At 43.1% G+C, this 23,033-nt stretch overlaps 2 protein-coding genes across 2 annotated transcripts; one reads left to right on the top strand and one right to left on the bottom strand.

Annotated features, from left to right (window-relative positions):
• The first annotated feature begins 591 nt into the window (after window positions 1–591).
• Window positions 592–18,181, top strand: virma (vir like m6A methyltransferase associated). The gene is given in 29 exon segments (XM_030749779.1): window positions 592–616; window positions 619–653; window positions 1,096–1,208; window positions 2,861–2,947; window positions 4,779–4,789; window positions 4,792–4,826; window positions 4,922–5,087; window positions 5,303–5,422; window positions 6,096–6,317; window positions 6,899–7,629; window positions 7,810–8,261; window positions 8,378–8,905; window positions 9,008–9,162; window positions 10,050–10,132; window positions 10,854–10,947; window positions 11,069–11,457; window positions 11,595–11,750; window positions 11,842–12,077; window positions 12,170–12,419; window positions 12,509–12,726; window positions 12,853–12,985; window positions 13,630–13,770; window positions 13,865–14,019; window positions 14,233–14,329; window positions 15,149–15,315; window positions 15,411–15,760; window positions 17,365–17,511; window positions 17,800–17,898; window positions 17,901–18,181. Coding segments are annotated over 29 exon segments (5,643 nt in total). The 3' UTR covers window positions 18,149–18,181.
• Window positions 18,182–18,286: 105 nt separating this feature from the next.
• rnf41l (ring finger protein 41, like) lies at window positions 18,287–22,888 on the bottom strand. Its single transcript, XM_030749780.1, has 7 exons — window positions 22,802–22,888; window positions 22,473–22,693; window positions 22,145–22,351; window positions 21,873–22,012; window positions 21,015–21,177; window positions 20,813–20,933; window positions 18,287–19,733 (listed from the first exon to the last, which is right to left on the bottom strand). The coding sequence occupies exons 3-7, from the start codon at window positions 22,348–22,350 to the stop codon at window positions 19,329–19,331; spliced, it is 1,035 nt and encodes a 344-aa protein (XP_030605640.1). The 5' UTR covers window position 22,351; window positions 22,473–22,693; window positions 22,802–22,888; the 3' UTR covers window positions 18,287–19,328.
• Between the last annotated feature and the right edge of the window lie 145 nt (window positions 22,889–23,033).

Raw genomic sequence — 23,033 nt, 5'->3', positions numbered from 1 at the left:
TTAGCAGTGATAGCAAATGTTTACATGTCAATAATAATTTGACTTCTACTCTTCTTTTTTTTAATTTTAAGGGAATTAAAAACAAACGATAATAATAATTATAATAAATAAGGAAACCAGAGAAAATTTGTCTAAGAAAATGTGTATGTTGTGATGAAATACAGAAAAAAGGGAGGTGAAATCCGTGTTAAAAATGAAGCAATAAACCCCCCCCATAAATAATAATACAGAAAAAGTGGAGAAGTAATTATGATTTATTATATTTCATTTCAATTGAGATATTAACTGATAAAAAAATTCTGTTATTAAAAAAGATGAAATATTGTTTAAGATCACTAAAAAAAAGCCCAGAAACCCTTTTCCAACCTTTCTTTCTTCTCTTTCTTCCATTTTAACTAACACAAATAAATTAAAATTTGCCAAATATAAACATTTCTCACAGTATAACCAACAGCAAAACTACTACTACTACTACTACTACTACTACTACTACAATAATAATAATAATAATCTGATTTGGGGGGTCTTGCTCCGGAAGTATTGACCTTCATCCGGAAGTTTACCCTTGTCTCGGCCGACAGCAGTTCAACGATGGCGGGGGACCCTTTAACGGAGCTACTTTTCTGGATACGTTTAAGCATCAGAGTGCAGAGGGTAGTGTTTCTGATACTTAAACACAACCTCATGTGTTTACTGCAGGGGCCGCCTACATTAAAAGCTCATATCGAGTGCAGTAAGGAGTTTTGAGGAAGCATACTTAACTTCCGAGCTAACGCTGTTAGCTTTAGCAGCAGTGTGATGTCTTTATTCTGGTTTTAAGGAGCGATCGCGGCCCAGCTACCTGATTGCGCCAAACACGTTTGGTTGATTGTGAGTTTAAGCTTCATACATTAACAGCTCACACAGCTGGCCGTACTTCTGCGTCCTTGCACAGTTTTCTTGGTGATTAGCTGGGCGGCTAATGCTAAATTTAAAGCGTCAGTGAGCATATTTACCCCGAAGCAGGCAGTAAAAGTGAGTGCTGTAGCTGCTGGGGGTTATAATTGTTGCATTTCACAAATGTTTGTATCAATGATCATGTCTGCTTTATTTCAGTTAACAAATGTAGACGTTGTGCGGTTTCCCTGCGGGGTGCTGATCACAGAGGTGCGGGTCATTCCTCCAGGAATCAAAGCTCACAGTAACCTACCTGACAGCAGAGCATTTGGGTAAGATACGCCATGCACTCTCAAACACTCATGCATACAGTCAACAACTTACTGGCAACACCAAGACTAAACAAAGCATTCTAATCTAAGCACTGCCAGTATGGATATCGTACTATTGGCTTATCACAAACTGAGACTTCACCTTTAAAAAGCAAAGACCACACGTGATTTCAGTGTGACTAACATCCTCTTCAAGGTAGTCTCCTAGTACAGTAATACACGCCCTGAGCTTTTGCAAAAGTTATTTGACCATTTCACCTTAGAGTTGTACAAGAAACCTTAACTTCTGCCTTACTCCACCCAAATTACCTCTGATACATCATTTGGTTTGTGAGTGAGTGCTTGACCATTACAAAGTGCTTAAAGGCATTGGCTAAAGCGCTTTGAGTGGTGAGGTAGGGTAGAAAAGTGCATGAATTTGGCCTCTAGGGTCATATTGTAATTGCAAGTGTCTGAGGGAGAAACATTCGACAAACAGCACCTGAAAATAATACCTGCCGTGGTGTCCATGCTCACAGTGCAATGGAAAAACGGAAGTTCTTACAACACAGTCTTTACTCGCCATCGGCCATACTCCTTGCAAATTCAGCTTCATCCCGAATCAGAAATTTGTGATGATCTGAGATCCAACACGTATCGCAAGTGAGCTCCTGCAAGCCGTCAGAACAGAACAGGACTTCTGGTGGCACAGACAAAAAGTAGCAGCAGTGGTGCATTGCTGCACAAATTATCTGCATTGAAGGAGATAGCAGCTTAATTTAAATTGGGTATGGTTTTTGCTGTCTTTGTTGAACTTTTGTTGTATCTCATGCCATTCTGAGAGTTTACAGTGCTGTGGTTTCCCTGGGTCCATATTCAAATGTGCTCCTAATAAGTCTGTTATGCAGATTTGAGTTTGGTGTAGATCACTGGTATCACCTTTGAAATCAGAATTATATAGGAAAAGCACAAGTTGAAGTGGTTTGTCTTTAGTTGCAGAAGTGCTTGAGTGTTATTGCTGATGATATATTGCCTGTAGAGTTGTGTTTTTTTTTGTTTTTTGTTTTTTTGCTATGTGTGTGTCTGGAGGAAATGGAGAGGCTTGTGTGAATAAAGTATTGAGTGCATTTGACACCAGAGCTCCCTTGTTAAGCAGGTCCTGATTCCCCCTGAGCCTGCTGAGTGATGTAATTTAGTAGAATGAATAGACAAGAATGCACAGGTCCTCTAGTATCGCTATGCACTGCGGCAGTGTTGATATTATGATAAAGTCCTTTATTTTTGGGAAATCAATAAAACCAATGATGTATAAGTAACGTCTGGCTCAAAGTTCTGCCATAAAAACACTTTTATCATCACTACAGTGTTTCAGTTTTATGTTCAAAGTCATAAAGGTTTAAATCACTTCGTTTCATTTCTTTATTGAGACCATTGCTGACAGTGGAGGTTGCTTTTGTAATATTCTCCCAACCCTCATAAGATGCAATCCCACCTTTAACTTTGGCAGCTTTAAACTTTTCAAGGGTAGAATGTAGGCAGAAATTTGTATCAACTAGCCCTTGAGTGTTTAATATTACATCCCACATCCTGATAATGCTGCTTCACTCATAATTGTAAGGTCCTCTGAATACATGAGCAAAAAGTCCTGAGTGTCTGATTGTTTCCATTTCCAGAGAAACTTCTCCTCATGCCTTCCAGTTGGAGCTGTTCTTCAATAATGTCACCAAACTCAATAGCCCCACCTTCCACAGACTTGGCAGGTGAGAATTATTTTCCCCTCTCCTGTTTTGTTGCTTTATACTGCTTCTCATTCTCTATCTGTATTTACAGGTTGAATCTCAGAGGTTTATCTCACTTGTAGAACCAGTCACAGTAGCATCTGAGACTTGTTTTCATAGGCTTGCCGTGCACCCACCCAGATCTCTTTGTTCTTATGCTTGGCTAACTGGTCTCTCCAGAAACCCAACCTAACCCGACTCACACTGTAGCTCAAAAATGTCAAGGTCTCAGTGAAATAGGTGATTAGTGGAATGTTTGAGTCAAGCACTTTTATTCTAACCTTGTAATAACTGAAGAGTATGCAGTAGCACCAGAGCATAAACTTATACTTGAAAGTGGGCATTGTGTAAGAGTTATTTAAAAAAAAAAAAAAAAAAAAGAAAGAACAGTGCAAACATAACACACCCAAGTCATTATCCCTGCTGGGAAAGCTGGGAGGTGATTGGTGTTTTTTTTAAAACCTGTGCGGTTACTTTTACAGCATCTTACAAATGTATTAATAGATGTGTTTATGGATAAAATTTCTTAGATAAGGGATCAATTTTAAATGAAGCCTGATTAAGACCAACCTGTTTGACTTGTAAAACCCTTAAAGCACTACTGTGTCTACTTAAAATAACTTTCATATATCAGTATATTGTGACCAGTTCAACCAGATAATTATAATTTTATAGTTTATAGGTGTCTGAAGAGGCAGAGTTATGAGTTGAAATCAAATCATTTGACCATGGCGCATTAGAAACCAACTACTTAGACTGTCTTAACATGTGGAATCATGCCCTTTATTAGAAATGTTGCGGAAATAAGAGAAGAATGGGATATAGGGCATGATGAGGTTGTGTGTTTTAGACATACCTGCACAGTAACTATGCGTTAGTTTAAACTCATGTGCTATGTTCTAAAAATAAACAAAGAGTTAAGTCCTTTACACACCAGATGCGTAAAATACGTGCAAATGTTTTGTGCAGCTGTTGACAGCGACTGCGTCATTTCAGAGGACAAATTTGGGGCATTTATTTTTTCGGCTCAAATTCTTTTTTTTTTTTTTTTTAGCAACATGTGAGCTCATAGCTCAAAATGCGCACCGATACACTGAATATACAGTGATATGGGAACAGTAAAATAATACAATTTTACCTCAGGCACACAGCTAGACTGCTCCGGGTCAGTCGGCCCTCTGAAATTCTTTCTCTGCCTCCACGAATGTGATCCCATCTCTGCCACAAGAGCTCAAACTGCCCACTGATATCCTGAAATATGTGTGAAAGCGGTCATGATTAAGCTTTATGGAATTATATTTAGGTTGAAAGTCACGCACGAGAAAAAACACAATCCACGCAAATGAATTTACTCACAAGGAATGAATACCTGCACTCGCAAAATTAAATTATTTGCACGGATTTTTTTCTCATGCGTGACTTTTGACCTAAATATAATTGCACACAGCTTCAACTCCAGGATCAAACCATGAAACTCTCCCTGCTGCTGCTTTCTCATGATAGTTTGGATGAACCCAGAATTCTCTGTTTCTTCCTTCTCTCTCGTTCAGAAACATCAGGACCTCATTACATCGTCGCTTGATGTCAACTGCATTTTTTTTACACAGTTTTATGAGGACGATTTATTCGCAAAAAAGCAACACGACAAGTTCGTATCCGAAAGATTCAGAATTTCGCGTCGTTTTTTTCGCAGCGCGTCCGGTGTGTAACGGCCTTTACCGAAGAACAAACATGCTTGAGTTCATGGATAGTTAAGCGCTGGTTTATATTAACACTCTTGTTTTAATCTGCTCTGTCGTGCTTCTGCCCTCAGTTTGGAATATGATGAAACAAGTCCATTGTGTTCAGACCCAACGGAAAGGTAAATGATCATTCTCAGATGAGTGGACTTTTTAAAATAATCTTTTTCCTCTCCCCTGTTGATTTGTGAATAACTAAATGGATTTGTTCATGCAGGTCAACACAGATGGTCTAGTGCTGCGTGGCTGGTACACGAGTCTGACTGTGGCGGTGTATGGGACAGCGGAACGCCCACATGGACACGACCAAGACTCACCTCCTCCCCCTCCACCACCACCAACGCCTCAACAGCCCAGCGGGCTCAAGAGGATCCTTAAACAAGGTGGGCAGTATTAACTTAAAAACTTGCCACCATCATTAACCTTAACTAAGATCTTTTTTTCTAAGCAAATAGTTTCTAATAATAAATAAAAATGTATTTGAAATAATACAAATGAATTGTAAAAAGACTGTGTTGTCCTGTAAACCTGTAGATCTCTTCTTCTCCCATATATTCTTCATTTTAAGTTGATTGCTGTCATTATTTGTGTTTTTAAGAGTGGGAAAAGGATGACCAGTATAATGGCAGCCCACCAAGACCAGCACCCAGAGGGCCTCGCACTCCACCGGGTCCTCCACCACCAGACGATGATGATGAGGAGCAGGTTCAAATGACGGGTATGAACTATAATATATCTCTTTATTTCAGTTGCTCTGGATGTTGCTTTTGCTGACGAGAGAGTAATAAATCATAATAAACTGTTTTTTATATAGGACTTATTCAGCAAGTTTAGAATGTGCTTCACATAATTAGAAAGAATTTAAAACATCCATTAAGAACAAAAGAACAGTGGAAATCCTATAAACAAAGATCCTTAAAGCAGTTTGAGATTATCCATTTAAAAAAAAGAAGAAGAAACACAGTCTCATATCAAACATCTCGTTTGAGGGGTTGTTCTTGATTAAGTTTAAAAGTTAAACTTGGAGAAATGTCTGCATTGATCATCTTTTACTTTCTTTGGGCTCATATAAAACACATTCTGTATAGAGTTGCACTCAATTTTTCCTTCCATTAAGATAAATAACCATCATTTTGTTTTGCACATTGTAACCCATTTACTACAGTTCTATAAGCAAAGTTTTTGTATTTGTATTTCTGCTTTTCTCAGTTGCCCAGTATTTGCGTTTATTTTGGCAAAATGGGGAACATGGGGCGTTGAATCCTTTTTGAAGCGCATATTCTGTAACATGAGCATCAAAAAAGTGTGTGTGTGTGTGTGTGTGTGTGTGTGTGTGTGCGCGCCTCTCTCTCTCTCTCTTTTGGCTGAACTTTGCAATGTAAAATCTACAGTAGGCGAGGCCAAAGATGAGCCGACCGAGGGCCGTGACGACTACCTTGAGAATGTGTCACCTGAAAGATCGCTGCCGGCCGATGAAACATACTCAGATGCTGAACAAGAGGAAGAAGCTGATGAGGAGGAGGAAGAGGAGGAGCAGGAGGAGGAAGAAGATACTCGGACTGAGGGGAGCGCGCCTGAAGAGGAGGAGGAAGAAGAGGAGGAGGAAGATGAGGGTGAGGACGAGGAAGAGGCGATGGAGGAAGGTAGGGGAGTTCTTATGCAAGAGTAGGATTCTCTGCAAACCCAAATGGACACTTCTCCAGAAACCGTTTGATAGTAGAAAGTCACTACCCGTGGTTGCCAGATGTCTCGGGGGTGGGGGTCCACGGGAGCAGGGTCCATTTGGGACGGAGAGTGAGAAAGTGTGTGCTCTGGCATGCTGCATCCATCTTAAACTGCTGGATGCTGCAGACTCTCAGCTCGCCTGCAAAGGGCTGCTCTGAAGGCTTATGGTTAAACTTCATAAGCTAACATGCGGATGTCTTCCTGACGCGTCCTCACAGCCATGGCTGAGTGTGTGCTGTACTTACATCATGCATGCAAAACTAACCCTGCATGTTTGGAGTGATGCTGCCAGGTGGTGCCAGGTTTGTGAGTGTATGCAGCTGTGTGTGAAAAAGGGACTATATATAGTTTCTGCTGGCCTCCTCATTCTCACTCAGTTTCATACACGTTTTTATGAAACTTTATGCATTTTCATGTGTTTACAGTAGATAAACTTCCTCACATTTGGCTCTTTTCCCTGTTCTGCTAGATAATGACGGTTATGAACAGATTTCCAGCGATGAGGACGATCTGGATAATGGTAGCTTCAAGTTGCAAAACTTTGACATGGACTACACTCCTGAGGATCTTGCGTCCGTTCCACCGGTCCAGTATGATCCATACGAACGAGAACTCAGAGCCCTGCTCTACTTCGCGCCTCCATACAAGACCCGCTTTGATACCCAGTTCGAGAAGGCCAAGGCCACTGTGGAGGAGCCCAAGGAGGCTGATGGAGCAGAAGGACAAGCAGGTGGAGAGGAAGCTGAGGCTGTGGCTCAACTGAAAGAACTTCTAGCTAGTATTGGTGATGACAGAGATGCACGCTGGGTCACTGCTCTGGAAGAGGCTCCTGGACTTCTGGCCAAAGGGTTGGCTTATTTAGTTAAAAGGGGAGAGGAAGAGGACCCTGTTAGAGTTTTAGTCCAGTGGGCTCTCCGAGCTCTGAGTATGGAGATTGCTCTCACACAGCCCATTGCACTTAACCTCAGACAGCTAAAGGCTGGTGCTAAGCTAGCTTCATACCTGGCAGAGTGTCCTCAGGGCCTCACAATGCTGCTGCGTGAAGGTGCCCTGAATGTGCTGCTGGAGCTGCTCCATACAGACCATGTCTCCTCCACGCTGAAGCTGAGTATCCTAAGAGCTTTGGATGCTCTGACCAGTGCTCCGGCAGGGGTAGAGGCCTTCCTACATGCAGGAAATTCAGAGAAGAGTGGCTACCAGGTTAGCAATATCCAGTCTTTATCTACCCTTTTTCTTTTTAATCATATACAGATTTTCTTGCTGGTTTCTAGAAAATAATTTACATAATGAACCAGCTTTAAATCCAGTGCATCTAAATTAAAGTGATTGTGTCTGAAATAATCCACCTGACTGACCATCTATCCTTTCTCTGCTTCATAGCGTCTAGTCCAGCTGTTTCTGCGAGAGGAAACAGTGAGGGTCATAACAGCTGGAAATGCCATATTACAGAAAAGCCACATGTATGAAGTACTAGTCGACCTACAGCATGCAGCAGCAGCATTGAGTGAGCCACAGCAGGTAACAGCACACCATACCCATGCTTTCAAACACGTTTCAGTGACCAAAAATGGTTTCATGGTAATCCTGACTGGCCAACATTCCCAGGAGGAGATGGAGGATGCTGAGAGCCCTATGGAAGAGGAGCCTTCGCTAAGCTCCTCTGCTCTGAGTGAGGCTGAGCTCGATAGGCTAGCAGGTGCTTTGGAAGAGCTACATCACCTGCTAGAAACGGCCCCTCACTGCATGGTGCAGCCCCCTGGGAAAGCCTTCCCCACTACTGCTAGAATTACAGGACCACAGGAGAGGGACAACCCCTACCCATCACTGTATAGGTACACATTCAGACACACATGACTTCAAGCATCACAGTGTAGAAGTTCAGGCATACGTTTAAATATAGTTTTGAGTCACTGATTGAATAAATATTTTTGCCCTTGTCCTCTTTCAGGTATATGCATGCATGCCATTTTCTGGAGAGCACAACAGTGGTGCTGTCAGCAGCTGCTGCAGCCGGCCATCTAGGTGTTACCCAAGCCGTCAGAGAGCTCCTGCGCTTCCTGTCGCTCACCCAGTCAGGTCTGCTCTTCCTTCTTGCCCAGCCCACGCCCACCAACCTGCTGCTGCGTCTCCTAGCATCGATGGCAGAATCTGAGGCAGAGGAGAGCCTGTTTACTGGTGGCGAGGGAGGTCTTACGGGGCCAGGGTTTGGTGAAGAGGGCTTTGGCGTGTGGCTGATGCAGGCCCTTCATGCTCTGCAAGGCGTGTCAGAACTCATGAGCCACGTGGCCACAGGAGGAGATGGTGGTGCAGGCCTAGAAGAAGGTGACAATGCAGAGGTACTGGGCACGCTCCATGCGCTGTACCTGATGACCTTCACGCAGACTGGTCGCAGTGCTGTAGCCCATGTTTTCAGCCTGGATAACAACCTTTCCTGTCTGGTCACACTGCTCCAGCACCACAGCAAGGACGGACAGGGGTACACTTATTAATTCCTGCAACTTTTTATTCTTGACCTCTTTCTTGTTCTCTCTTTTGATTTCAGTATAAATTAATTTTTTTGTCTCTCTTTCTCTATTAGTGAGGGAAAGGCCCGCAAAGCAGTGACGTATAACTATGCCTGTATGATGGTCTTACTGGTGGTGCAGAATTCTAATGAGCTGCGGATGATGGAACAATATGCGGCTCCGCTGCTGTCTTTAGCCAAGGCGGACGACACCAATGCCAAGTTACAGGGTAACTGTCACACAACCCCAATTCTAAAAAAATGTTGGTATGCTGTATAAATGTAAATAAAAACAGAATGCAATCATTTGCAATTCTCATAAACTCATATTTTATTCACAGTATAACAGAAATCCCATCAAATGTTCAAACTGAGACTTTTTACTGTTTCATGAAAAATCTTAGCTCATTTTGAATTTGATGGCAGCAGCATGTCTCAAAAAATGTTGGGCCAGGGGCAACAAAACACTGGAAAAGTAAGTATTACTAAAAAGAAACAGCTGGAGGAACATTTTGTAACTAGTTAAGTTAGTTGGCAACAGGTCAGTAACATGACTGGGTATAAAAAGAGCATCTTAGAGAGGCAGAGTTTCTCACAACTAAAGATGGGCAGAGGTTCACCAGCCTACAAAAAAACTCCATTTACAAATTGTGAAGGAATTTCAGAATAATGTTCCTGTCCCATCCCATGAAACCACAAATGCAGACTCGTGACTGTTGAGGAGCTAGAATCCTATATCAGACAAGATTGTAGATGACTCCTCGGTTACCAGATGTTTATAAAAGAGGGGATGCTACACAGTGGTAAACATGTTCCAACTTTTTTGAGACATGTTGCTGCCATTGAATTCAAAATGGGCAAATATTTTTCTTGAAATGGTACATTTTCTCAGTTTAAAAATGGGGTATTTTTTCTGTGTTCTATTGTGAATAAAATATGGGTTTATGAGATTTACAAATCATTGCAATCTGTTCATTTACATCTTACACAGTGTCCAGACAGTACCGGTCATCAGTTTGGACCCACTCACCCATCCACATGAATTGGTAGGTGTGTCCAAACTTTTGTCTGGTACTGTATATAAAAAAGTTTTTGTGTATGCGTTTATATTTTTCAGAGCTCAGTAAATGGTTGGAGCCTCTGGAGAAGCTTCGCTTTGAGATTGGTAGCATTCCCACCCTAATCGACTTTATCAAACAGGTACAGTTCTCTCACTCAATATACACTCTTCGAAGTGGAGTAACAGTTATAGCTCAGTGAGCTTTCATATCTCCTGCTGATAGTCATAATAAATCTTTGTAGGTGGAAGTTTTCAGGCAGCTGCCAAAGAATTTGTCTGCGATGGCTCAGAGGATAGTCCTGGGACCAGGGCAGGGGCTCTCTATGTAGAGTTAGCAGGTTGTCCCCATCCCTCAGCTGGTTTTCTCCATGACCACACATTTCTCCTATTATTAGTAATACAATAGGATAATTCGCCTTGAAATTGCCTTTACCCAAGACTCTGCCTGACCACTGATACTAATAGATTGATTTAAATACAAAGAATGAATTTTCCTATTGTAATCATGGAGTATCTTGAACTTAAAATCAAATTCAGGCAGTCTGTTAACTCGTTCAGTGAGGGGGAATCAAGGTTCATCCCACCTTCACCTCTTAGTTAAGTTGATGTTTATAGAACCAACTGTTATTGTCAGAGGAAATCCTACAATGTTTCCACTGCTTATAAACATCTACGCCAGCTGGTAAGCTGACCTGCATTTCTGAACCCCACAGAAAAATGCTAAATGTTTTTTTTTAAGTTAACAGTTAATATATCATACAAGCATATTCTTGGAATGTTTCACTGACAAGTCTGACCTGTTCTGTGACATATTTTTCTCAAAGCTATATGCAAAAAAGTGCTTTATATGTCTGACTGCAGAATGTGGAAAATGTGTTAACTGCTGAGGGTACTGGGCTGGTCACTGCTCTGAGGGTCCTCTGTCACATTGCCTGCCCACCTCCTGCTGTAGAAGGTAAGGACCCCAAATGTGACTTTATTTTTATTCTTTTTTTTCATAGTCTTCACACTGTCTTCACTTCATGTGAAGATATAAGATTAGATAGTTTCTCAGCAGCTCTTCCTCCACTCCGCAGGCCAGCAGAGGGATCTAAAGTGGAGCCTTGCAGGAGTCCAGCTGTTCTCTGGAGAGGGTCTGGATACGTGCGTGCGTGTCCTGCAGAAGCTATGCAGTGTGTTACTGCAGCCGTGGCGTGTGCACGGACACATGGGCCCGACGCCGCAGCGCGGCATGATCCTCAGTATATGTATCAGCACGCTCAGATTGCTGCGCACCATGCTCACAGAGCTGCTGCGTGGCGGCGCTTTCCAGTTCAGGGACACTCGCGTGGCCAACGTGTTGGTGACGCTTCACATGATAGTGTGCTCCATTCCTGCTTCTGGGCGTCTCGACGGGGAGGAGACCCGAGTGCAAGTGCTCATCGTTGATGTCCTGCTCACCTTTACACAGGGTGTTAATGAAGAGGTGTGTTTGGCATCAGACAACAGTTTTGATATTGATTGTGGCTTCAGTAGGGTTTTTTTTCTGAGACTGTGTGTGTGTGTGTGTGTGTGTGTGTGTGTGTGTGTGTGTGTGTGTGTGTGTGTGTGTGCCTGCTGTAGGTGACCCATACAGAAGAGACTCTGGCCAGCAACACTTGGTCTCTGATGCTAAAGGAGGTTTTGAGCTCACTGCTAAAAGCTCCTGAAGGTCTTTTCTCTGGTCTGACGCTGCTGTCTGAGCTCCTGCCTCTTCCACTGCCAATGCATAGCACTCAGGTATCACATTTTATTCTGCACTTTCTTTGACCCCTCTGACCATTCTTGTCTTCATATGCACATTAATATTAAAAGGCCTTTGGCTCCACAGGTGATATCAGTCCAAGATGTGGCTGTAGCCTTAAACACAAGGAAGCTGTGGAGCATGCACATTCGCGCACAGTGGAAAGTGTTTTCCGAGGCATTCAGGTGTGTGTGCACCACCAGCTGCCCTCCTCTCCTGGCCATACTCAGGAGAGTGTGTGTTCAGCTAGCAGACCTGTCTTCCCCCACCGCAACACTCATCATGAAGACCTTGCTGGAGCTGCTACTGGAGGAGCTGCAGCCGTGAGCAATGGACACACAAACACACACACCAGCATAGTTTCTGTGTTTTTACTGTAAATTATATTTAAATATATGTAATCTACTGCCTGCAGGGCTGAGGGGAAAAGTGTCTGCTGGGGCCAAGTCTTGCGTCTCCTTTCTTTGATGGATGCCCTGGTGTCTCAGAGAGCCTGTAAGAGTGCAACACTGCATCTGCTGTCAGGGTCAGTTTCTGGAGATGAACAGCTGGCCGACGTGTTCCCCTTGCTGTTGTCTCTGTTGGTTCCTCCAGTGGATCACTCCATACATCAGCAGCAATGTAGTGTACTAGTGGGAACAATATTACAGTCACTGTGTGACCAGGTAAAGGTGGCAAAACATCATCAAGTAAAAAAAAAATCCTTAAAGGGGAAAAAAAAAACCTAAAAACAATAATCTTTTGTCTTCATTAGGACATTTCCCTCGTGGTGTCTCCACCTGGTGAAAGCTGCGTGTCAGAGGCAGAGCAGCTGGCCAACGCACTTCCGGGGCGAGAGATGATGTCATCAGTGTGCAGTTCCCTGTTGGAGGTCTTGGGAAACGCAGAGAGCAGCATGCCTCTCCTCCTTACCTGCATCAGGACTTTGACATTCCTCACAGAGCACGAATACGGACTCTACCACCTCAAAGTGTAAACAAAAATCTTCTCTTCTTGTTTGTTTGGTTTACTGCTTCCCCACCATTACCACCATGTCATCTTGCGAGAACAGACTGTGCGTTTCTGTTAGAAATGAGACCTTGATCACCTCTGTTTCAGTGCTCTGAAGAAACACGGTGCTGGGCTGTGCTCGCTGTTGAAGAGACTGGTGTTGTCCTTCAACAAGGACTCTGCAGATCTGCTTTCAGCTCTGCTCGACTTTCTCAGGCAGATCCTCAACACAGAACCAATGGTAAGAACAGCTTAGATGTTCATTAAAATTCATGAACAGGGTAAACAGCTTGAAGTGTGCCACCACATTTTCAAGGGCATCCCAAAAAAACACGTACAGAACACAAATCACAGCATGATAAATAAAGCAGTATATATTGACAACCAAAACAGAAGAAAGGTTCAGCATTAGGTGATAGGTTTTCCAAAGACACACAAAATGTTTTATTCTCTGTTTGAGAATAAAAGCATTTTGGAGACAGAAGAAGTCATAAAGAGGAGCTGATCAGAGCCTGTTGGTGTGTAATTAGAAGTGTAAGAAATATAATGATTATAAGTAACAGATGGTTAAAAATATTTGGACAAAAGACGCTTCAAAAGAAACTACAGTAATGACGTCGCTGCTTTGAAAGCATTTCTCCTTGTCCTTATGGGTTCATGTTAGTAATTTAATTTCCCTTTTTAAAAGAGTTTCATTCTGCAGCAGCCTTAAAAAGCTCTATTAATAATTCCTCACCTCACAGACATAACTGACTCTGCATAAAGGAAAAGCTTTTTCATTGCATTTTTTTTTCTGGTCTTGCTTTTCCTTCTAGTAATTACTGCTTTTCTCAAACTTTTTCCAACTTGTCTCTTCATTCTGTATCTGTCCTTGTTTTAATCCAGTGTGCTGAAGAGGGCCAGGGGTCCAGCGAGGAATCTGCTTTTGTTCCTCCGCGATTGCTGTCGGGCTCTGAAATGAAAACGCTGCTCCAGTGGGAGGAGTCCGAGTCCCATCCACTACCTGCTTTAGAAAAACAGATAACGGTATAAACCATGAACGCCTGTACATTGTGGCTCAAAATAAGGCTCAGTGCTGCCTTGACGTTAAACTTACGTTGCTTGCGTGTGTGCCTTTTAGAAACTATGTAAAGAAGACGAGTCCCTGGAGACTATGTTGGAGAACGTGATTGTTCTGAAGCAGACGTTGCAGGCGGCCTCAGATGCGCCGCCTGCAGCTGATACCGAGCCCACTCTGCCATCACCAGAAACACTCGGGGCCCAGTTTAATCACAGGTTCGTCCTCCGGATGACTATTAATACTGATTCATTTTCCTCCGTATCGTTTGGATTCTGAAGCTTATACAGCTGGAGCGAGGGACGATGGCAGTTTGCAGCGACAGAATGATTGAATCAGATATTCATAAAAACAACCACTTACACATGAGCCACATGAAAAATTAATGGAAAGGGTAAACTAATCATCGCCTTGGGTGTTTTTGTTTGTAGGACGGTTTTCATTCTGTCTGAAGCTCTGGACGAGCAGCTGAAGGCTCTGTGGTTCTCTCCATTCCAGACTGATGACATTGAAACAGACCTTGATATGGTAAGTGTAGGTGTGTGCGTCTGTGTGCGTCTGTGTGCGTCTGTGTGCGTGCGTGCGTGCGTGCGTGTGTGTGTGTGTGTGTGTGTGTGTGTGTGTGTGTGTGTGTGTGAGAGAGCACATTTCCAAGAGTTTATGTTAGGCCTGCTCAGTTATGGCTAATCATTTTTCTGAATATTTATTACAGTTCTTAAGCTTTTATTTTATTCATTGTTTTTATGTTTTCGTAAGATTTTTTTTTCTTTTTCATTTAATCTTTGTCAGTGTAGAATTTCTCAAGTAAACCACCAGTTAGGGATGCTCCTTTTCAACCATCCTGTTCCACTACTGACAGGCAGTTTTACTGTACTAGCCTTAAAGCAAGCATCATGGTCTGCATTTGTGTGGAAAATCTGAAAATAAAGTATTTAATTCATTGGGCAGCATGGTTGTACTTCAGAATTGCAGACTAATTACTACTAAGAAAAATGTGTATTTTGAAGTGCAGAGGGAGAGTTGAATAGTCTGAGCCTCTAAGGAAAGAAATTACTCTGAAGTCTGGCACAATAGTTGGTACTTGTGCACTTCTACTTCTGTATCACTTGCCAAACAGCAGAAGGGTGAACAGGCGGTGGCTGGGGTGGATCTTGTCTTTTATATGTTGGAGTCTGTGCAGACACCTCATGGATTGGCCAAACCTCTTAGAGTCCTCTTAAAAGTATTTTCTGTTTGGTACTTCTTTTTTCTTTTTTTTTCCCCAAATTTGAGGTTCTTTGCTTCGCTGTCTGGTAAGGGATTTAGAAACACAACAAGCAGCAGATCATCTTTTTGTCTTTGTGACAGGTGAAGGTGGATTTGGTGGGTCTGGCTCAGGAGTGTTGTCCAGAACTGGACCTGAAGGCGGAGCTGGAGCGCTCCTTTCTGTCTGAGCCGTCCTCTCCTGGTCACACCAAGCCTCCTAAAGGTTTTCGGCTGGGCAAACACAAACACGAGACGTTCATTACATCAAGGTACAGCTTCATTGTGATTTGTTTATTAAGTTTTACTCCTTCAGAATCTAGTTTAAAATTAAGTAAGAGGTGTCATCTTGTGCTTGTTTCTACAGTGGTAAATCTGACTATGTTGAGCCTGCGAAGAGAGCTCACATCATGGCTGCTCCTCGCGGCCGTGGAGGTCGAGGAGGATTTGGACAGAATGTCTCCCGACCGCATGATATCTTCCGCCTACGCAAACAGAATACTTCCCGTCCTCCCAGCATGCACGTGGATGACTTTGTTGCAGCAGAGTTTAAAGACATTACGACCCCTCTAGGGCTATTGCCTCCTAAACGGCCTCCAAAAAGCGCCCCCAAACCCCCTACCAGAGGGCTGTTCACTGGCAACAGAGGCAGAGCTACCTTCCACAGCCAGACTCGCTTTTTCACTCCACCACAACCTAAAGGTGTACTGCTGTCAGGTATGCAAACTCAGATAAGCATAAACCTTTTTGAAATGATCATAATTTGTATTATTGATCATTTTGGTTTGTGTAGATACAGTACTTGTAGCCTCACTTGTACTTGTCTGTCCAGTTAGGAGGCATAAGCGAATGAGAATCCATTTCATCTGCTGTGGTGCAAATGAAAGTGAGAGGTACACTGGAGATGCCAGAAGACACCCCACCCCCCCCCCCGAAAAAAAAAAAAAAAAAGTTCATACTTTTGCAGGTGGTAGCCACAATCCAATTCTCTCTCCTTTAGGATGGCACATCCGTACGTGCCATTCCAAGAAGGTTTGCTGGATCTCCCTCAGGAGGAGCACTTCCAGAGCCCAAAAAGTGACAAAACTGTTAAAACAGACTTCATGAGGGTGGCATGAGGGCCCGACCTCCTTTAGTGAGACCTGTGCCCACAGCACAACACCATGCAGCTGAACTGGCATTTGCTAGCGGACATCAGAACAACAGGTCCGCAATTGGCACCCCGTTCTCTTTATGGATGAGAGCAGGTTCACACTGAGCACGTGTGATAGATGTAAAAGAATCTGGAGACACCGCGGTGGATGTTAAGCTGCCTTCAGCATCATCCAACATGACCAGTTTGGCAGTAGGTCAGTGATGGTATTGCATGTTAGCCAGTTGTACCCTCACTGTTTATCAGACCCTATACTGGTGCAGTGTGTCCTGGGTTCCTCCTGGTGCAGCACAATGCTCACCCTCATGTGGCCACAGTGTGTAGACAGTTCCGGCATTGATAATGTTGACTGGCCTTCATGTTGCCCAGGTCTGAGTCCAATTGAGAACTTCTGGGACATTATGTATCGTGCCTCTGACACCATCAAATAGCTCCACAGACTGTCCAGGAGCTCACTGATGCCCTGATCCATGTCTGGGAGAAGATCCCCCAGGACACCATCCACCATCTGATCGGAGCATGCCCAGATGTTGTCTCATGCTTCCATGCAGTGATAAGGACACTAGCAAAAAGCAACACCAGAGAAAAATCAGCCAGGAAGTCTGTGGCCACCACCTCTAAAACCATTCATTAATTGCAGATTTTTTGTTGCTTCTCCAGTGCACCTGTTGTCACTTTGATTTGCACCAAACCAGGTGAAATGGATTCATTCTTCCTAACTGGACAGATTGATATCCCTGAAATTTACCTTGTGATGATCAAGTGCTTTTAGAAACACATTCCTTATTCCTTATGGAAATAGAGGTATGAAACTAAAGCTGTTTCCATACGTAAACTCCCAACAGTGTCAGGAGAATCAGGTCAGGCTACTGTCTCATAGTTGCCTCATTTTTACATGTAGTATACAGGAGATCTTCATCACCTCTGGAAATACTGTTTCATTTAAACCTGGAATCTTGTGGTCAGTTTTCTCAGGAAAGAGCTCATTTTGACATTAATTTGATTGCGAGAGAGGTGCAGCTAAAAGCTTGGACACAATAAAAGCAAATAAATGTTTTTTTTTTGGGAGGTGTCAGATGTTTTATGCATGCATGTTTGAACACACTGCAGCTAAGAACATTAAATTGCCCAGCAGAGGGTGACAAATCCCGCCCTTTTGGTTCTGTAGGAAACTACACTCGAAGAGAAGGAGGCCGTGGTTCATCGTGGAGCGCCCAGGTTCCAGCTGTTACTCACAGAGGGACGTATAGTGAACCCCGGGGAGGCCAGAGCAACTTCACACGAGGGCCTCTGCCTTCTCGACAATCCCCAGCAAGTATGAACGAGACACACATACACATTTCTGAACTGATATTAATTTATTTTCTTTGCTTACTCTTAGTGTGCTTAAGTTGTAAATTTTATTATTCTTGCATTTTATACCACTTTATCTTTTTTAATCTTTGTGTTCTTTGCATCTATCTTTATTGTTCTGCTTTATTGCATTTTCTTTGCCTCATTATCAATGTTTCACTCATCTGTGAAGCACTTTGAACTGCACTGACCTGCGTCAAAGGTGCTATAGAAAGGGGAAAAAAAAGTTTGATTCGCTCGTTCCACACAGGTGCGTATCGGCTGGCTCTGCGGGATCGAACTCCACGCGGCAGAGGAGGCACCGGGCTGTCATGGATTAGCGGAGGAGGAGGCGGCAGTGCCGGAGGAGGTGTCGGGGGAGGCGGGTGGAGGGGGACGAGGATCTCAGGGGAGCAAGTTCAGCGGTGGAGGAGGGAGCGGAGGTGGGAGAGGCAGACATGTTCGCTCCTTCACCAGGTAAATCCACCTGGACATTGACTGCAGCCTCTTACAGCAACAAACGGGCCAATCAGGATAATATATATGCTGTCTCCATAGAAATGTGGTGGTATCATGTTGTCACAAATGATGTACAGACTTGTTTTATGTTTTGTTATTAGTTGTATTCAGATAATAAAGGTGATAGCAAAATGCCTCCTTTGTGTGTTTTTAAGGAAATACCAAATGATGAAAGAGTGTTTTTTTTTAAAAAAAAAACAAAATGACATTGTTTCTGGGGCAACAGCTGATTTTTAAAGGCTTCTGTTGTTACCATTATATGCCTGAAGATTTCCATTGTTTACAAATGAAGATGAATAAAAATGGCTAGTGAAAGGCTAACTGTTCACATGCATGCAGCCAAAGTCAACGAAGCAGAAACGAGAGCTTCTGGTACCAAAAGTATAGAGATCATGTATAGAGATTACTACAGTGTAAATCTAAAATCTACCAGTTGTATTCCAAAAATTATTAACAGGTAACACATCGCAAATTTCCAAGTTTCTGTAGGAAGCCCTCATCAGAGCGTTCAGTTCTTGAATACAGGCAAAATTTTACAGAACTATTGCTTTGTTATTGCTATTGTAACTAGAAAAATAACTGGCTGTGTAATGGCTTTTCTGTGTATTATATTAAATTTAACTTGCATACCTCAAATGAAACTTGCTGTGCGAGAAATGAGCAAGGGGAATATGAGTAATCTGGCCTCCACTTGGAAATTAAACATGCTAAATCGAATGAAAGCGTAAGCCAATGCAGACAGTGGCCTCTCATTAGTTTTTAGTTTACACAGATGAGCTGCCTCTTCAACCCACTCATTCTCCATGTTATACTTTACAATAGGTAAACTGCAAGTGCTTCAAATCGATACCTTGATACAACCAAACAATAACAATGAAGGTCATAATTTAAGAATGTCTGGAGAGATTCGGGATGATTCAAGGTGACCATTTTTAAATGATTGAGGTATTGATTGTGATGGTTTGACCAAGTGTAACAGCGACAGATCCAACATCAAAGATTATGTCTTCATGGAGACAATTACAAACTGTTCTATATAACAATGAAATCTTTGCTACCTTTTCTTCTGGAGTCACTTAGCGTGCTTTTTTCATATCAGCATATCACTCATTACAACAGTTTGTTATTCCAGCTGAGCATGGGATACACAAAGACATGCCTCTTAAGCACAAAACACAGCATAACACATTCTTGATTTTGTAACACGTTTTACCAAAACCCTAAATTTGTTGCCAAATAATAATAAAAAAAAAAAAAAAGATTTCATATGTTGTAGCGTTTTCAGATCACTGTCACCTCCCGGCTCTTCTTTTTGATGCAGTCCAAGGTCAGGCTCCGGGTGCCACCCTTGCGCCCTCCCTCACCCAGCTGTGGTGATGGGGGTGGACCTGATCCATGTGAAGCCTGAGCTGAATGCAATGATAGACTCGAGGTGTGGAAAGAAGCCTCTCTCTGTTGATGTCTTGTTGGCTCAGTGTGGAGTTCCCTGCCTGATGTCTGTTGCTCTCCCTGATGCTGGTCCCTGGCTGCCTGTTCAGCAGGATTCTGGCTCCTGGTGGGCTGCAGGTCTCTGAGGAGCTCCAGCAGTTCTCTCTTCTCCAGCTCTGCTTCTGCCAACTCTTGTCTCCTCAAACGCTCTGCGCCTAGCAGGGCACGCATGTCACACATCACACGGGATAACTGGCCCTGCACAGAGAAGACATGGCATGCATCAACATATACGTTACTTTTCTGTGTGACTGACAGTGAATCAGGCCCTTAAAAGCAGCCCAACTAAAATTTACTTGAGGATTTAATAAAGTAAAAATCCTGTGGATTGTTTGCTTTAAACAGTCAATTTCTGATCCCATTAATGTTGTTTTGATAGGTATTCAGAAAAAGAAAAGTACATTTGGTCTGGAGATCTGGACTTTGGGCCATCGCAGCACCTGATTCTTTCCTTTTTCAGCCATTCTGTTGTAGATTTGCTGCTGTGCCTGGGATCATTGTCCTGTTGCATGACCCAGTTTGGGCCAAGCTTTAGAATACTCTGATATACAGAGGAGTCCATTGTCAACTGCTGGGACATCCACTCTTTGGAAGATTAGCAGTGGTCTTGAATGTGTTCCATTTGTGAATAATCTTCCTAATGATGGACTTTAAATTGTCTGGAAATGGCTTCCCACATTGTTGGGCAGCATTACTGATGCCTTTCTTCCTCGGCACTGTCCTAACACACACCTGAATGCTGCAGACTATCAAACTGCCAACTCAGCAGCATCTGGCTGCTACTTACACTCTTAAACCCTATGGAAGCAGTAAGAGTGTGTTTACTTTTTCACACACTGCTTCTGCAAAATAATGACATAGTGTAATGTTGTGTAGTTCATCTGAGATTGTATTTACCTCATTTTAGAACCTGTTAAAATCCATAAACACTGCCACCTTTCGCAGGTCTGAACTCATTTAAGAATGAGTTCAGATTTTTTTTTAGTAGGACAATAAAAAAACTCCGTTCTGCATGTATTACAACAACATGGCTGCAGAGCAAAAAGGTTTGGTTGCTGAGGTGACCGTTATGCAGCCCAGAACTGTCAACCCAAAATGAAAGCTATGAGAGTAGAGGCTCTGAACCATTAAGCAAGAATGGGAAAACATTTCACTTTCAAACCTTCAGCAATTATTCTCCAACTGGCTTTAAATGGTTCACAAAGGACTGCATTCATTTTTTATATTATAAATGCAATTTAAACCTTCTCAATAAATGTATTTCAAGGCCAGTTCACCTTGAGCTCCTCCACCTCGTTCTTCAGATGAGACTCTTTCTGCACCATGTGTCTCCTCTGCGAGTCTAGACGAGACTCCATCTCCCGTCTCACCTCCTCCACTTTGCACAGCATCTCCGCCCTACAGCAAACATTTAATGAGACCCAGTTATGATGGTAGTGTTACCTCTGATTTCAGGGTAGAGAGCACAGAAGAACTTACCTGAGCATCTCCAGCTCTGTACGCAGCTCCGCTACACAGTTATGCTGTGACTGGTCAATGGAGAGTAGCGTGTGGCCACAGCCATTGGGACACTCCCTGCTGCGGAAGCTACATTCTGACAGGTGAGCCTCCAAGCACCGCCGCTCAACCTGCACAGGACAGCCTGAGAGGGAAGAGTCACAGGGATGCAAAGGCCTCACATAAAGCCACCATATTCTCAGTGCATAAGACAGGTTTTTAAAACATTTTTACAAAGATAAAATTTGATTTCAGGCATGATTTTTACATCAAAATATCAACTGCATGAACAAAGTGATATTCTAGTGACACAAAATCCTTAAAAGTCCGCTTTCTTCTTTGTGTAACTAAAAGTAAGATTATTAAATCTATAACGTAGTCACAGATCACAGCAATCGCACAACAGCAGAAATTTCAGGTAATTTTAGTGACTTCAACTGCACAATGCATGCACACACTCTGTGATTCGACCTACCACAGTGGTAACATATGTACTCTCCACCTGCCAAAGACAGGTCACAGACACACTGTAAGCACAAAAGCGCACACTTGCAATAACATACTATAGAGACTTTTAAATCGCTCATTAAATAATGAAAGAAAGTTGACCCACACGCAGTGCTCGCTGTGTGAGGTTTGTGTGAGCTTTCGATCCCAAAGGTGCACCTGTTTCTGGGGTAGCCAAGATAACAAAAGGGCCACCTGTTGTCCACCCACACAGAGGTGTCACATTACCATTGTAGCGCACTCATCAATGAGGATAACTTTTACTGCCATAAAGAGTAATAAAACAACACATTACATGAGCAGTCTTTTGTCCAGGATGATGTTGTCATGTACCTGTGTTAGTGCAGGATATGAAGGCAAACTCGCACTCATCCTCGTGTGTGTGGAGGCTCTCCAGGGAGCAGACCACCTCACACCCCTGCGCTGCATTCACACAACGGATCTGCAGGCTGTTCAGATCATTGCGCATATACCTGCAATAAAACATACACAGACTTTTATAATGCCGTTGACTTACTGACTAATAGAAAACTTATCTGTGAAAAAGACTACATGATTACAAGAAAGGGAAGGAAGAGACACAGATGCAGGAGATAGAGCCTGACCTGTATAGTGGTTTGAGGCTGCCCACATCCAGTGGTAGTCTGTCCTCAGGACAGGAGTGGTGATGGACCAGCCAGGTGCTGATGCAGGAGCTGCAGTAGGCATGTTCACAGGGTGCCTGGAGGGGGCGCTCCAACACGTCTCGACATACACAGCACAATAGACCCTCGTTGACATAGCCTACAAACCTCTCCAGATCATAGCCCATCCTAAAAAAAAAAAAGAACAAAGGTTATACAGCTTTTACAACACAAGCTGGGAAGGAAACTCTTGTCCAGTGTTGCCACGGTGTTCTCTCATTTGTTTCTTTTCTGTCAGTAATAATCCTACCTGAGGTGCTAACTTCCACTTCAACCAACTCCTTCTTCCTTCTTTCTGCAGGTTTTGACTCCACTTGTTCTTGCACGGGTATCCTACCCTCCTATATCTGTTCCATCCTCTCTCTTAACTCCATCAAGGTGAGGGTCTCCTCTCTACTAAAGCCATCCCCTACCTTTGGGTGTGCGTCTCTGCAGAGAGGTAACCCTGACAACAAGGTTTCAGGTGGGCAGCTGTCAGACGGGACCAGATCGGATGAGAGAGAGAGAGAGAGAGACAGAATTACAGTAAAACAAACACTAAATACTGAATCTGACAGACAAATTCTGCACCAGTGTTACCGTCTAGCCATTAAAGCTATGTTGTTGTGCAGCATTGAGAGATTACTGCTGCCCTTCAACTGTTTCTCTCTCTTAATGACCCACCCTAACCCAGGTCTCTCTCTCTCTCTCTCTCTCTCTCTCTGAATGTGGGATTAAGATGGATTACACTCTCTCCCTCCATGATTGGATTACAGACTCAACATCAGATGGCACAAGAATGCATGATCACAAAAATCAAAGAGCACCCCAA

This window comes from Archocentrus centrarchus, chromosome 16, assembly GCF_007364275.1.
Source record: "Archocentrus centrarchus isolate MPI-CPG fArcCen1 chromosome 16, fArcCen1, whole genome shotgun sequence".
In the NCBI taxonomy this organism is placed as follows: Eukaryota; Metazoa; Chordata; class Actinopteri; order Cichliformes; family Cichlidae; genus Archocentrus; species Archocentrus centrarchus.
Note: the sequence above shows the minus strand (reverse complement) of the source record. Positions and strands in the feature narration are given on the sequence as shown.

Coding starts and splice junctions, on each gene's coding strand:
- rnf41l (XM_030749780.1), bottom strand. CDS start 22,350: ATGGGCTATGATCTGGAGAGGTTTGTAGGCTATGTCAACGAGGGTCTA. Junction 20,934..21,014: donor ACAGAGCTGGAGATGCTCAG/GTAAGTTCTTCT, acceptor TGTTTGCTGTAG/GGCGGAGATGCTGTGCAAAG. Junction 19,734..20,812: donor ACGAGGTGGAGGAGCTCAAG/GTGAACTGGCCT, acceptor TTCTCTGTGCAG/GGCCAGTTATCCCGTGTGAT.